A 16,582-nucleotide genomic window follows, 5' to 3' on the forward strand; every position below is an offset into this window, starting at 1 on the left:
CGGAAGTCTTGCATATTGACCGCTGAACCCAGCTGATCCGGTTATGGATCGCAGCATCAGTCAGAATGGTGGGATGGCGGGACACAGGCCAGCAGCCAAGCGGAGTTCCAGAGCAGTCGCAACGAAGTGCAGGTCCCATAAAACAAGAAAAGCCCCCTCACACCCCACAATTCCCACCTACAGACGTATCCCACACAGAAATGTCCAAATTCCCGCATTCACTGTCACTGTCAACCATTAAGAGCGAACTTCAAGGTTATAAAAAAAAAAAACAAGGTTAACCTTTCAGGTTCAACCACACCTCATTCAGCCTGTGGTGGTTAACACACCGAGGCTGATGCTCAAAATGCCAAATCCCAGCATCCCAGCACCTCCGAGGCAGGGCTTAATCTGGTGGACTCCGCCCATCTGCTCAGAAGCATCCCTTACGGGATTAAGGCCCATATTGTTTGAATAATTCACTTATCTGCAAGATTAACGGCAACAATTTTGACCCAAATCCAATAAACCCCAGAGATGAGAAAACAAAAGACGTTTTACTGACTGATCAAAGCGGCCAGTATCGAGGGGGAACCACGCTGGGTAAAAAAAAGGTTTTCATCTGGTGCTTTCTGACTGGCTGAAAGGTGTGGTTGGAGAGACAATAAGTCAATCGATCAGTCACTTTTTATTTAGTGTGCATTGGCACAGCGAGCCTAATACGAGTGAAATACAGAACTCAGAGAATAACTCCTTGAACAATATTACAAAGAGAGGTTCAAACCCCACTTAGCAACACTGAGACACTGAGCAATCCTTAGTGTCTCCAGGGGACTGTCCCCGTAACGCTCTGGATAAGGGTGTCTGATAGATGTAAAATTAAGAAACCTCAAATTAAACCATGACCCAACAACGAGAACCCATCCTACGCTGGTCAGCCCTGGTTGTTTATGTTAATATCAGAGTAAAATACAGAGTAATATGGTGGGGTTGGCCTCAAACTCTCCAGATGTCAATCAGATGTCAATTCAGAATCAGATTGACGTGTGTGTGAGAGAACAAATACAAGGAATTTGATTCCGGTCGATGGTGTCCCTCAAGCACAACAGTATAAAACAACAGACATACATTTTTTATATTCTGAAAATGTCGTGTTTGGTGGCTGTGATGGAGGAGCACAGAGCTGGGTCAGAAGCTCCTGTGGAAGACTGGACTTCTTCAGTTGCCTCAGTAAGTACACCCTCTACTACGTCTTTTTGACGATAGAAGAGATGTTGGACTTCCACTTCAGGTTCTGGGAAATCGTGGTATCCCAGAACTTGAAGGTCTCCACATGAGACACTGGGCTGTTTGATATGGTGAGAGGGAGCAGTGTTGAGGGACGTTTCCTAACGTTTCACTGTCATCTCTACAGTCTCACAACCTACAGGACTGAAAATGTCCACTATGCCTGGCTTGGTAGCAGATGCCACAGCACACCTTCATCAGAGGCCTAGAGAAGTCCATGTCTCACTCAACTTTACACAGAGCTCTCCAACCCTGGTCCTGAAGGACAACAGTCCTGCACTCAACTGGAGAAGAAGTTGAATGAGTGTGATGTCCAGGTAGGATTGGAGATTCCTTCAGAATGTGTGAGATGGCTGATGACCAGCGATGATCTCTCAACATATGTGTATAAAGATATTCACTAAAAATGTACTTGCTGCAATTTTATCTTTTTTAAAATCTGTAACGGCACTCTGGAGATGAGAGAAGAGAAGATCACACCTCACCACAGACATACAGATTTAGATTCACACAACAGAGGCCTCAACAGACTGACTCCGGAGATGCCGGGACGAAGGGGGGGGGTGCCTGGCAGGTTATGAGGAGGATGGATGAGAGCGACCGGGCTCAGAGGCTCCGCCCATCCCCCCAACATCGCCCGCCTCCTCCCAGAGGTCTACTTCAGTCCAGCCCTAAACGGACAGTGAAAATGTCCACGGCAGCAGAAACCCAAACTGCGAGTGTCAGACCATGCTGTGTGTGTGTGTGTGTATGTGTGTGTGCAGCACATTACAATGCACGAGTAGAGAAACGGATCGACCCACCTTACAACACACTGGGGTGTGTTGCACACAGGTGTGTGTGTGGGTGTTTTGGCATCTTGTGCATGGAGAGTAGAGACTCCAGATGGACACATTTGTATGTGTGAGAAAATGGAAGTATGGTTTAAGCGTAAGTGTGTGTGTGTTTGTGTGTTGGTGTGAGAAGCCCTGCAGTACGCTGAACATCTGATAAAAGTTCCTTCTTTACAGGCATGGACAAGAGAGGCATCATGGACAAAAATGTCCATGGCGTCACTATCAAAACCGTCCTCTTGATGAACAGCCATGCTGTCACTTACTGGAATTATGGAAAAACAGGGGCAAAGTGGAAGCAGAGAGGAGGCAGGGACCATGACGCTGAAGATATTGTGTCATGTCTGATTGACAGGTGATCAGAAACGACAGTTTAATCTCTTCAACCCTGGAGAGAAAAGGAACAGACACACACACACACAAGTCTTCAGAAACCAGAAGCTACTCTTGTCTAAGGGAGGTCCCAACCTCATTTGCTAGTAACGTCCCAGCAGATCTGGGACCAGCAGTAGGAGCTGCTTTGAAGGCAAAAGATCGCAGTTCTGTTCCCGGACGCCCCTGAAAATTCTTAACCGGGACGGGTGAGATGTCTTTCAAAAAAGTATGAAAAGTATGAACATTCGTGGTATCACCATTCATCTAAAATTCAGCCTAAATAGCAACGTTCTTGAATAATTAACATTCCCATGCAAGTCCTGTTTTCTCTCTGTAATTAATTATTCAGAAATTAGGTCCTCAGAAATGAGGTCCTGTGTAGATGAATATTGTTATCATAAATGGGCTTGATGAGACATCAACAGGAGTCTGGAAAGATGAGAAGAACACTCCTCCAAGGTAGAGTTCTGCGCTCCTGACACGGAACGGTACAGGCGGGGTGCTGGGGTGAAGTTTACCCTCCGCTGACCTGGTGTCAAGGTCAACCTGCTCCTCACAGCCCCGGAGAGCGTGTGGCTGGCCAGACAGGTGGTCTCAAGCTGCCTCCCTTTATCACACGGGCCAATCACAGGCCAGCAGGTGAATTTGCATAGGCTTAGTGTAAAAAAAAAAAAACATTTACAGAAATTTTCTACTCACACACACACACACACACACACACACAGAGGAAGTAAAAAAATCTGGAACTGGGTTCATAGAAATTTAATGGGTAGAAAACCTCACAGGAGCCCGGAGCGCCGCTTCCCCTCCGCCCACAAAGAGCTCACAGATCAACGACTTTGAACCAGAGATTCTGAACTTCTGGAAGATTCCTCAGACTCTGAAGGAACTCACTTGTGTTATGTGCAGACTTAAAAATGCAATTTCTATTGCTACACTTTTCTTTTCCTTTCTAAATTAGATAACAAAAAGAACAAGCACACACACACTCGCCTTAAATAAACCTTAGAAAAGTTTTCAGGCAGTTGTGTGTCGTAACGCGTGTACATTTGCTCCACAACAGATTAAAAGTGTGTAATAAGACGCACCGGAACACATTTAACACACACCAGCGTTCCCGGTGATGCAGTGCAGCGGCTCCTGCAGGAAGTGAGATGTTTGTGTTGTAGGTGGTCTTGCAGGTAAGGAGGCAGACCCGTAAACGAAAGATCCCGAACCGCCAATGTGTCACCGATGTCCCCCTGATCAAGGTACCGTCCCCACACACTGCTACCCCGGCGCCTGTCATGGCTGCCCACTGCTCACCAACGTGATGGGTTAAATGCAGCGGACACATTTCGTGGCAGTGTATCACAATGACAAAAACATCCACTTCCTTACATCACAGAATGGATCGGATGATGCTCTATAACACACACACTTCAATATAACAATATACAGGCATATTAACATCTGCACACACACACACACTAATGCAACAACACACACTCATTACCTATACCAAGACTATAACACAAAAGTCTCTATAACACACACACTTCAATATAACAATACACAGGCATATTAACATCTGCACACACACACACACACACACACACTAATGCAACAACACACACTCATTACCTATACCAAGACTATAACACAAAAGTCTCTATAACACACACACTTCAATATAACAATACACAGGCATATTAACATCTGCACACACACACACACACACACACACTAATGCAACAACACACACTCATTACCTATACCAAGACTATAACACAAAAGTCTCTATAACACACACACTTCAATATAACAATACACAAGCATATTAACATCTGCACACACACACACACACACACACACTAATGCAACAACACACACTCATTACTTATACCAAGACTATAACGCAAAAGTCTCTATAACACACACACTTCATTATAACAATACACAGGCATAATAACATCCGCACACACACACACACACACCTCCTGAAAGTAACTCCGTCACCAGGCTACGAGTCTGGTACAACATGCGAACGGGGTTTCTAAACAGAACACACACACACACAACTGTGAGGGGAAAGTTTCTTTCTTTCAGATGTTCGCTGTCGTGTTTTGAACCTGGTCACGTAGCGACCGAGAAAAGTTCAGAGTTGAAGATTAAAGTGTGCGTGTGTGTGTGTGACTTTCCTCACCCTGTTTGACACATTTGATCCGCACGGGCTCTTTGCTGTGCCGGACCACCGCCAGCACGTCCCTGGTGGTCAGTCCGGCCACCGGCGTGTCGTTGACCTCCAGCAGCAACTGCTCCGGGGTCAGGTCCCCGCGGGGCGCGGGTCCGACCAGCGGGAAGTGGCCGTTCTCCGCGCCCCCCTTCACCTCGAACCCGAGCTCGCCCCCGGAGCCCAGGACCACCTCCTGGACCCTGCTGCTCCAGTGGCTCCTCTTCTTCACGCTCCTGGACATGGCTGGACCCTGGTCCCGGTCCGGGGCGGACTGTCCATCAGCGCGAGCTCCCGGTGCGCTGCGTGCGCGAGCTGAGCGCGGGCACGCGCGCACACTGACCCGGATGTAAAGAGTGGAGGAGAGAGCAGGAGAGAGGAGGAGAGTTTCTGCTCAGTCCGCAGAACGGGACGGAGGAAGGGAGGGAAGTAGCGCGAAGGGATACACACACACACACACACACACACACTCTCTCACACACGCTCTCTCTCTCTGACACACACACACACACTCTCTCTCACACACACCCTTTCTCTCTCTCTCTCTCAAACACACACACACACACACTCTCTCTCTCTCTCTCTCTCTCTCTCTCTCACACACACACACACACACATTCTCTCTCACACACACACACACACACACACACTTTCTCTCTGTCACACACACACACACTTTCTCTCTCTCACACACACTCTCTCACACACTCACAGGCACTTCCACCCAGCTCCGTCTTTCATCTTTACATTGCTGAAAATAAATAATCTTTTTTTATCGTAGTAATCTTGTAAGAGTCAAGATTGGTTTATTGTCAGTACAACAGTATACACAGTACACCATGTATTGAAATGCTGTTTCACACAGACCTCCCAATATTGCAATCATAAAAGAAAGAAAAATAAATATGTATATACACACTAAACTAAACTATACTAACTAAAACTTAAATACTGTACAGGAACTTAAATACTGTACTATAAAAGAAAAGTAAAAGTTTTTTGTACACTGAACAAGGTTAACAGGACCACATCATGTGGGATGCTTGTAAAAGGATATATGGGGTATTTCAAACAGGACACACATGTGCTGAATGTTTGTAACATGTAAATGCAACGTGTCTTTTTTTTGTCGCTCAAAACAAGCATCACAAATGCCTTATATGCGTATTTGCCCACCAGCCCCAGCAGAGTTGGTTAAATTAGAGCAGCGTTTCTAAATCTGACGCCTCTTGGGGCGGGTAAACAGTCGTTTGCAGTGTTTAGTGTATAATTTGCACATGTTGAATTTAAGTTGTTAAGTAAGTTGTTTAAATTCAGCATGGCCAGATCTTGTCAGGGTGATTAGTAGCGTCAGGGTGGTGGTAGTAGCCTAGTGGGTAACACACTCGCCTATGAACCAGAAGACCCGGGTTCGAATCCCACTTACTACCATTGTGTCCCTGAGCAAGACACTTAACCCTAAATTGCTCCAGGGAGACTGTCCCTGTAATACTGATTGTAAGTCGCTCTGGATAAGGGCGTCTGATAAATGCTGTAAATGTAAATGTGATTAGACATTTGTCAGGTCATCGGTAAATAAAAAGAGCGTTCTGGCAGTGGTGTTTATACATGGCATAAAAATAAAATATATACTCTTTACATCTAAAAGAATCAGAACGTCGGTTGAGTTCTGTGAAAGTGGAAAATTTCCAGTGGATTTGTCCCGTTCACAGATTTGTCTCGACGCTCAAAATCGGACATTTGAATATTACTGCTGTTTAAAAGGGAATTGAATTCCTGGCCGATCCGGATCTTCACCTGGTTTCTGTTCCAAATTCAACAAAGCAGCAGATTTCTACAGTGGCGATTTTTGAAATGTATTCATGTATTTAATTTTTGCATGGGGAGCGCACACGGAGGGGTATTCAGGCCAGAGCCGCCTGGGTCAGTAACTGGGTTAACTGGGTCAGTAACTGGGTGGGTTTCACCACAGTGGACCTTGCAAACACGCTTCAGTCCCTATCTGAATTTAGATTCAAGAACTGGTTTATGTTTTAAATATAAAATGCAAATTGTTCGTTAAAACCCATTAGCAAAAAAAAATCGCATTACAATTTACACTTGCCAGCTCTGTTTCCCCTTGATCCTGTGACCTCTGCATTGACCTCTCGTTTAGATTCAGTTGACCTCGGTGCTTGATGGAAACAACCCAGCTGTAGGAGATCTTTCATTATTTCATTCGTTGGAAGATCTGTTATTTGTGTGTTTTACACTTTTCGATAGATCCTTCCTGAACAATTTTTGAAGATACTGTTGGGAAGTTGAAAAACCTTTCATTAGTTCCACTGTTGCCTTTGCACAATACTGTATACCCCAGGCCAATTCAGGCCGTTCAACGGTTAAAAAAATGACGAAACAATACCATTAGACATATATGTATTTAACAACGGTATAATAACAGCAGTTTTTGTATAATCCACACCCACCCAGCACCTTTTCAATTGCATTATATGTCCTGAAAGATCTTGCACAACTAGCAATAACAAGCTGAATTTTGTATCTTATTTTACACAGAATACCTTAATGTGTATTCATTTTTTCCCCGCCCGTTTGTGCATATGGACGTCACCGGATTTATTTCCTTTTGTCTGGTGCCAGCGGGAAGAATGGAGACCAGCAGCTTCAGCTCAGAATCAGTTAGTTTTGCATTAACGTCTCCTCTGCACATGAAAAACTGCAAATAAAACGCGGAAACGTGTATTAAGTTAGTGACTATTGCCAGGAGAAACGTATCGCCTTTGTGCCCAGGCAATCAGAAAACAATTTGACAAAATGATATTTATTGTATTTTGGGGGTTTTTTTTTGGACGCAGAATTACATTTGATTCAGTAAAACAAATCCTGGCCCGTGTGAAATGTGCCTGATGCCACATTAATTTGGAGTTATTATTTCACACCGCGTAATCCATCAAATGGGGGCTGCCAGTGGCTCCTGAAGATCAGTCCGCCGAGGCGCATTAGAGGTATTAGTCTTATCTTCCGGCACCACGGCCCACCAGCGCTGCTCTCGGTCTAACCCGGGCCACTTTTTTTGTACTAGCTACCACTTTCAACAAAGCCTTTCTCCAGCTTTTCGGTTCCTGATCCTCCACCTCGCTGGATCTGCATTACGCCGCTGAAAACTGTCCCCCCAACAGAACCCGAACGTCAGAAATGAGCGTGTCCTTGGAAAAACAATGGTGCCAGGGAGCGATTGTGCTCCCGATCGCCAACGGCCAATCGGAGAGCGGTTTTCTGCATTCCGGCGGTGGGAGGACGGCCACTAACTGCAGGGCGAGTGTTGAAGTGAGGGGGAGACAGAATGAGCTCTAACAAGGCTGAAGAATTTGGGAGGAATCTGTATACAAACAAGTCGGAGGAATTTCCTGAGGTCGGCAGAATCTGTGTGGAGGAGTGTGGCGGTCAGGGCTGGCATCGAACGGGAGAAGACGCCGCCGGATTTTGCAAGATGGATGGCCGAAAAGGTGGATAGGCACCGTCTAAGGCCCGTGTGCGGAGCGACACTCACTAATGTGATGTAATGATTATGACAGCAGTAATTCCATGCCCATTTACTGCCATTAAGAAATAAAGCAGACAGGCCCGATAGCGTCAGCTGTACAGGGCGGCGCTCCAGCGCTGTGATTGGAAGTGACACTGGAGCGTTTTGTGATCCTACATGCGGTTAGGAAATGTTCACCTGTGTCGCTCAGTGCTATTTAACCAGCTTCACCCAAAAAAATTGTACTTTAAGTACATTCTATCATACTCTATGAATCAAGTGTACACATTTAAATGTAAATACTCACTGGCCCACCTTTCATTTATAAAAATCGAAATTTCAAACGTGAAGTGATTGTCACTTGTGATACACAGCAGCACAGCACACGGTGCACACAGTGAAATTTGTCCTCTGCATTCAACCCATCACACTTGGTGAGCAGTATTTAGGTGTAGGAGTCTTACATTTTATCTCTGTAGTGCACAATTGTACATTAGTACACACTTACTACATTTGCTCACTCAATCACTATCCTTAACTGCTTAATCCTGTTCTTCAGGATCATGGCTACCAACCCTGAGAAGATGGTTTGGGCAAAAAAAAAGTCTTTTGTTACTCCAGAATAATAACAAGAATACAGACAGCAGGATAAAAAAAGAAAGTAAGCTTTTGTATCTGATGCTATTTGAAAGTGTAAATGTGATGGTCTTTCACTATGATTGTGAGAATGCATGACTTCAACCCTGGCTGATTGGTGGCATGTAAATTTTAGTACTGTAAGATGTGAAGAATGTGGCACGAAATCCATATTCAGCAACTGGGTGTAAAATTGTTCATCTAAAATGTCCTGGTACCCCGGGTCAGGGGGTTGAAGACATGCCTTTACCAGGTCCTCCTTCAGGCTCAGACAGGCTCCTGTTTGGCAGATCCTCATTTATGCCCAATGTCTGAAAAGTTCCTTTATGAACCTGATATTTGGGAAAAATGTAAGATTTTCACACATCACAGATGATGGATAGCATTCATGGTGTTTGGTAACCCATTCCACCTGAGGACCACAGACTGGTATCACCTTGTGTGTTAGGGTTTGCAATACCAGGCAACTCTCCATGGATGGAAAGTTGCAGTTGTGGCAGTGGGCAGTGGTGGCCTAGTTAAAGTTCAAATTCATTTCTTAAGTGCTTTAAAACAAAGTGCTGTACACAGGAGAGAGACAGCGAATAAAACAATAAAGTAACAACAACCACAATAAAACAGTAAAACCAACATCTCAGACAGATTTAAAAGCCAAGGAGAATAAATGTGTTAAATGCAGGAAGGGATTTGGCCTGCCTGATGTTCAAGGGCATTTCCAAAGTCATGGAGTGCGACTGAAAAAGCTCGGTCACCCCTAAGTTTCCTCCTTGTCTTAGGGACAACTAACAATGAATCAAGCATTGACTTAATGACTGGAAATGGACCCGTAAAAAAGTATTTCAGATGAGTCTAACACACGCACACACACTGCACAAAATAAAATAATAATCGTCTAGCACTTAACAATTCCCGAGCATCTTCTTTTCCTGACAAGTTCGGCCTTATCAGGGCTCTTAGTTTTGTAACTCAAAATCTATAGAAACCGAATAAGAATTGCTGGTGTCTTCATCTTGTAGGTCGCTTTGGATAAAAAAGTAAAGTAAAGTAAAGTAAAGTAATATGAAGGTTGTGGGTTCGAATCCCGAGCTTCCAAGGTGCCACTGAGGTGCCATTAATTGTTGTGTCACCTTGTGCTGTGCTGCAGTGTATCACAATGACAATCACTTAAATTCACATCTGTTGTTCCTCACTCAATTTCCCTAACTGTGAAAAGTGAAAGTGAAGTGATTGCCATTGTGATACACTGCAGCACAGCACACGGTGCACACAACAAAGTGTGTCCTCTGCTTTTAACCATCACCCTTGGTGAGCAGTGGGGACCAGTGTGTGGGGACGGTGCTTTGCTCAGTGTCACCTTGGCAGACAAGGATTCGAACCGGCAACCTTCTGATTACGGGGCCGCTTACTTAACCGCTAGGCCACCACTGCCCTGCGTCCTGCTCACATTCAAAACGAGGCTGAATAAAAGAAGGAAGGATTACAGCAGAAATTATGGACACTGTCATCAGGCCAGAAGTGGTATTCAGCAGGGGATAAAGCATCCATTCTTTATTCTCATGGCATCACCTGAGCTCCGTCTTGATCTCTGGGGTCACATTATTGGATACAAGTCTTTCACTCCCACGCAGTGGACTCTGATTGACTCGTTTTTCTTTTCTCTCTCTGTGTGTAAGACAGATTGCCCCTCTCCTGTGAAGTTTTCCACTGGCCTGCTCTGTATTCATTTCACGCTGCCCGGTCTGAGGAGCTGCATTGATCTTCTTTCTGTGATGGCGTCCCAGAGGCCGAAACAAGCACCGCTGTCACGCACGCACTGGAAAAAAAAACCTGCAAAAGCAGTGATCCTGAAACCCCGCCCACAGGCCCAGCCTACCACTTACAACCAGACGATTGTAGATAGATGAATGAAGCTCTACTTGTGAAATTAAAAGACTCATTACCAGAAATGCTCTTAAAGGTGGAGATATTAATCTTATGGTGAAAACGCGTAACAGCTATGGCGTCCTCAGAGTGTGTTTGTGTGACACACTACTCACAATAAGTTAGGGGTATTGTTATTTACATGAGTGCTTTTCCTTTTTTGTCCCTGAATTTTAATGAAATAAGTATATTACTAATAATGTATGAGAATAACAACATTTTCATTAATTTTATATTTATTACCCCAAAAGATCAGACAATAACAGGGATAGCACCAAATAACAAAAATTGACAATGTCAGTAGCGGGCTTTTCATTGACAGCTTGACGCTGAAGTCTCATGCTCCTCACCAGCCTCATGATGTTGTTCTGAGGCAATGTGTTCCACTCTTCCACAAGTGCTACACGCAGTTCTGACAGGTCACGTGGGGGTGGGGGTGGGGTACTATCATTCAGTCTCTGCTTCAACTGGTCCAGAACGTGCCCTATGGGGTTCAGGTCAGGGGACATATGAGGCACCCAAACTTCCTGAAGTCGAGCTGTGACAATTCGGCCACGATGTGGTGGAGCCTTATCATCTATGAACAGAAAGTTGGGGTGTGCTGGCGGAATTGGGGGTGATGATGGTTCTATGATGTCTCTGAGATAAGGACGTACAGTGACTGAGCCATGTACAATAACCAAAACTGTTTTGCACTGACTGGTGATGCCTGCCCAGATTGTTGCACCTCCTCCACCAAAGCAAACCCTGGGGACCATGTTGACCTCAGCATATTGCTCACCTCGCCTTCTCCAGCAACGCTTACGCGACACTCATCAGTGAACACGACGGTAGACCACTGCTGCAAGTGTGTCCATCACCCCAATACAATTGCCTCACTATCCCAAAAATGTCTGAAGTGAAACAAACACTGTATGTATGACAACGATTAAGTCTCTCACAATATCCCTAACTTATTGTGAGTACCATTTACATTGGTAGATTCTCACTGAAGGCATCAAAATGAACACATGTGGAGTTATGTATATTCTAGTTCCTTCAAAATAGCCGCCCTTTGCTCTGATCACTGCTTTGCACACTCTTGGCATTCTCTCCATGAGCTGTCATGAAAATAAAGAAAACACATTGAATGAAAAGGTGTGTCCAAACTTTTGGCCTGTACTGTGTGTGTGTGTGTGTGTGTGTGTGTGTGTGTATATATATATATACACACACGTCAAAAAAGAAATTTCATTGCAAGGTATGCTAATTGCAATTTTTATAATGAATTCTTATTCAAACACATCTATCAAAACCTAATTAAGGTTTTGCTTCCAACCTTATTAGTATGTGCAGTGTATATGGCATTGGGGGATTCATTCCATTTTATTGCTGTAAGCACCTGAAAACGATGTCCTGTGCAATAGTCAAAAATGTTACATATTCTTATGTATGAAGACATGTGTCCTTACAATTGTGTGTTTGTGTGTCTTGTAGAAAAACACAAGAAGGATCTGAAGGCAATTTGTGGTGCCATCGTTATCGTGGGATTATCTCAGATTAACAGGACTGTTATTTAAGCATCTCTGTTAATTACAGATGCAGCATCACGTGAACGTTGATCGTCGCTCCGTGGCCGATCTCGCCTTTCCAGATCCTGGGGGTCATTAGAAAACATGTCCAGCGGCCTGCACGCCGCTTGTGAAACCTGATGAAGACACGACTGGGTCATGTGACCCTCCCCACGTGCCTCACAACTCAATCCTGCCGTCCTGATTTCCCATTTGCTGCAGCGTGCCTCGCCCGGTTCAAAAAACATTTCCTCAGCCAAAATGAAACGATTCGGCGTGACCCAGATATTAAATGATGGCATTTCTCCCGCCTGCTCCCAACAGACCAACATCCGGACCAACAGTGACACCTGCTGTCAACCAACCACGGGAGTTCCTGGACCGTCACGTTCTCCCGTGCAACTGACCAACCTGACAGCTCTTCCAAATAATCATAAAGAATGAACAGAGGTTCTGTCATTTGGACGCTTGCCTGCAGAAGGATCAGGCACCACCATTCAGCTCGTTTCCCCAAACCCACCGGTCTTATACTGGCCATCCCAAACGCTGTGTCAACAGGAAATAAAAAAAATGATTCAACAGAAGGACAATCTCAGCCAAATGGTGCATAGGAAAGGAAAAGAGTTTACTGAGAGCCTCTGCTGCGCAGCAGGAGGACTTCTGTCTGGCTAAGGAACACACATGCATTTACATCTCACCCCCACCCTCTTTCTGCGGCCAGCTCGCAGAGCTAGGACGAAACCCTGATAAGCATGTTTTTCCATCCTGTTGTTTTTTTTACCAGAGCAGAAGATTAAGCTGACCTTCCAAAAGCACAAACTGATTCCAAAGTACACCTTTGTACGTGCATAGAAAAAGCGCTGAAAAAGAATGCAATTTGTCGATATACTCTAATAAAATCCTGCAAGCATATGAAACATTCTAATTTTCCATTACAAAGATCTCCGCTGATTAGAGGGAGCTGAGAATATACTGCCGTGTGTGTGTGTGTGTGAATTGGGAGATGTTCTTGGCAAGCAGGGGGCTTTTATTTAAGTAATTGAACTATTAGTTCAAACCAGCGACGGAGGAGAAAAAACGGAGTGGGACGTCTGCCCGTTTCCATAAACACCTCCTCTCGCTCAATTTCACGACAGATAATACAGTTAGACTGTTCTCTGCGTATGAGAATAAGCTTGAACTCGACCCTCACCTTCGCTGTTCTCCCCTCATCTTCTGCGCCCCTCCCTCTGCCTCATGCTGTGATGGATATTGAAGTTGAGTGACGTTGTATTTGAGCCGATGTGTGTTGACGTGTTGTGATGCGGTGTTGACAGCAGCGCACGGCCCTTTTTTCGTGCCCACACTGGAGCACACGCTGCTGTTCACACACTTCCACACATGTTGGACATCTGTAGAGACAGAAGACGACCGAGGGGGGTCAGAGGTTAAATGCAGAAGTTGTGCTGGGCGGTTATCCCCCTTTTTGAAATCTAAATATTGTAAAACAGCATGAAGTTAATTTAAAAATCAAGTTCAGTTTATCTGTCGCATGCATAGTTATGCATGGTGCAACACAAACTGCTCTTGTTGGACTGTGTAACTTTCGATTTGCTTAAATCACATAAAACTTGTCTTTGTTTTTTTTTATTAAGTTTAAAAAAAAAAAACAAGCAAGTAGTTAGTTTCCAAAATGACAAATAAACACATACATCACTGGTGAGTGGATATGAAGGTAGGCTCGGCCACCGCCGGCCATTGACGAAACGTCACTTGTGTGTGACACAGTACGGTCATAGTGGACAAGGTGCAGGACAAATTGTGTTTTCCTCTGAGTGTGTGAAGAGGGGCAAAATATGCAATTCCATAATTTCCTCTTCTGTCACAATCGTTCTCCGACACACACATCCAGAAATTGTTCCTTCTGTTTAGGCAGCCTGTTCCTCATGTTTTCTGATGAGCTGCACCCAGCGGAGCGACTGAGAAACCATCACATCGCTCTGCGGGTGGAGGAGATCAGACCTGCTGTCCTAAACCCTGTCCCCCCCCCCCGTGCTGCAATAGCCTCCTGCCTTTTCAATTTAATCTTTCACACACACACACACACACACACACACACACACACCAGGAGCTTCAGACAATTAGAATATCATGGAAACGTCATGTATTTTGTTCAGAAAACCGCAATACTGGCTATACTACACATACTATACTTACGATTATTGCTGATATCTCAAGTCAAGTATTTTGCAATTTTTTTAGGACCTTCATGAATTTCAAGGTCAACAAATAAGTGTCGGTCTTGTCCCCTAATCACAGCTTTATCCGCAGCTTTACGGGGATCACAGTCGCTCTGTGAAATGAGACCAGGCCAGTGGTGCGGTTCTGCCACAGGGGACGTGTCTTGGTGTCCTCGGTGACGCGTTCTCGCGGGAACGCACTGCCCGTGTGGCCCCCTATCACGTTCAGCACAGGAGGGGACATTATCCGTCCCTAATTCCGTGCTGACGGACTGCTTTTCCCGCTCGCAAGCGACGGCCTTCAGAAGCCGCGCCACTAATTCCCTCGGACGTCACGCGCACTTCGAAACGTCCGCCTGTCCTCAAACTGAGAATGTCTAATATAAGAATCCCAAAGACTTGCACGCATAATCCTTTTAGCACCAACTTGCCGATGCAATGAAACACTTTAAAGACACACACTTAAAAGCCCATGGAAGGACACACACGCTCACACACACACTTCAACAAATGAGAGGCAGAGGATGTTTGTGTCCTTAGCGAATTTTACACTCTCACACAGACATTATGTATTTCTTTGATTCGGTGTTCTGTGAGCAGCAGTGCTGGGAAATCTGTATGTGTGTATCGTGTGTGTGTTTAGCCCCAACGGGTCTCATTATCTCCGAGAATAGGATACTTTATGTGGTGTGATAGACAGAGTAAGGCAGCATTTCTCTTTGTGGTCAGTGGTGTGTGTGTGTGTGTGTGTGTGTGTGTGTGAATCATTAATCTACTGGACGTGACCTACTTGGACAGTCAGGAAATGCCACAGAGTTTCCTGAAGTGGCTCTTTAGTGCCGATATCGTTCTGTCTGCAGGGGACACTTTAGTGCATCCGCACAAAGGGAGGTTTAATGAAAAAAAAAAAAAATGCCCCGCCCTATCCCAACCCTGTCCTGTTCCACAGGGTCACAGAGAGCAGCTTTGCAATTACTGGACTAACAGAATGGAGAAGGTCTCCTCAGGGGTCATCCGTTAGCAGAGACATTATACGAAACCCCCGAACGTCTCCCACAGGCCATGTAAAAGCCAAAAAGAGAAATGTCTCCCATAAGCACAGGTCAGAACATCAGAATTATGCCCATCCCATCCCACTCTCCCTCTCTCTGTCATTTAATCCTCCTATAATGCTATTATTTAACTTCAATGTTATTTAACCCAAAACCTGAGAGTTGTGGTATAACTGTGATGGATGTTACTTTCCGCAAAATTTTATATCGCTCCATTCTTTTATTCCATTCTGGCGTGGTGGACAGGGGGACGTGATCATTTGTTCTTACAAAGGCACCTCTGCCATTCAAAATATCGCAGACTTTGGATGTACATAAGAAGGATGTCTGCAGACGATCGCTGCCAGTTAATGTGAAGTCCGGTATTTTCTAGCTCCTGATCATTACATTTAAACAGACAAAAGTGCACACACTGTATTGCAACGCGGGCAACATAGTGACACTTTCTGAAGGTAGTAATAAGCAAGTAAAGCACCTACTTTCTGACCTTGATGTAGCTTGATTTTAAAAGGTTGCTTTTGTGGTAGAAGTCGAATTAAAGACAGGATGATGCACGAGTGATAAAGCATGTTGCACAATATTAGAAAATGGCAATTATAAATGTAAAAAGATGTAACCCGATGTAAATGTAGTCATTTTGGATGTGGAAAGTAGTACTTTTCTCTGTATCAGTGGCTGCCTAACGGGTAAGGAATCGGACTCGTAATCGAAGTCCCGAACCGCCAAGGTGCCACTGAGGTCCCCTTCATCAGGTCCCCATCCCCACACACTGCTCCCTGAGTGCCTTTCATGGCTGCCACTGCTCACTATGGGTGATGGATTAAAGGCAGAGGACACTTTATGTGTGTCACCGTGTAGTGCAGTGCTTCACACTGTCAAAAACAATCACTTTCACTTTTTCTCTGCATGGAGGATGAGTCCACAAAATGTGCGGTTGTGTCTTTTGCATGAACTGGTTGGCCTGAAATGGAGTTGAATTTCGTTATTTCGTTACTCTAC

The 16,582-nt window shown here is 44.9% G+C and overlaps 1 protein-coding gene across 14 annotated transcripts in view; it reads right to left on the bottom strand.

Moving 5' to 3' along the window:
• Positions 1 to 5,016, bottom strand: part of magi2a (membrane associated guanylate kinase, WW and PDZ domain containing 2a) — a 94,038-nt gene extending 89,022 nt beyond the window's left edge. For 9 of the 14 annotated variants that reach the window (XM_028955607.1, XM_028955612.1, XM_028955611.1 and 6 more), the window contains exon 1: positions 4,660 to 5,015. In XM_028955607.1, the coding sequence (XP_028811440.1) occupies positions 4,660 to 4,930 (271 nt within the window). In that variant the 5' untranslated portion in view covers positions 4,931 to 5,015. Of the gene's footprint in view, positions 1 to 4,659 lie in introns of all 14 variants that reach the window. The other 5 variants (XM_028955609.1, XM_028955608.1, XM_028955619.1 and 2 more) reach the window with 2 other exon arrangements.
• Positions 5,017 to 16,582: the final 11,566 nt, after the last annotated feature.

This window comes from Denticeps clupeoides, chromosome 15 (assembly GCF_900700375.1).
Source record: "Denticeps clupeoides chromosome 15, fDenClu1.1, whole genome shotgun sequence".
NCBI classification, from domain to species: domain Eukaryota; kingdom Metazoa; phylum Chordata; class Actinopteri; order Clupeiformes; family Denticipitidae; genus Denticeps; species Denticeps clupeoides.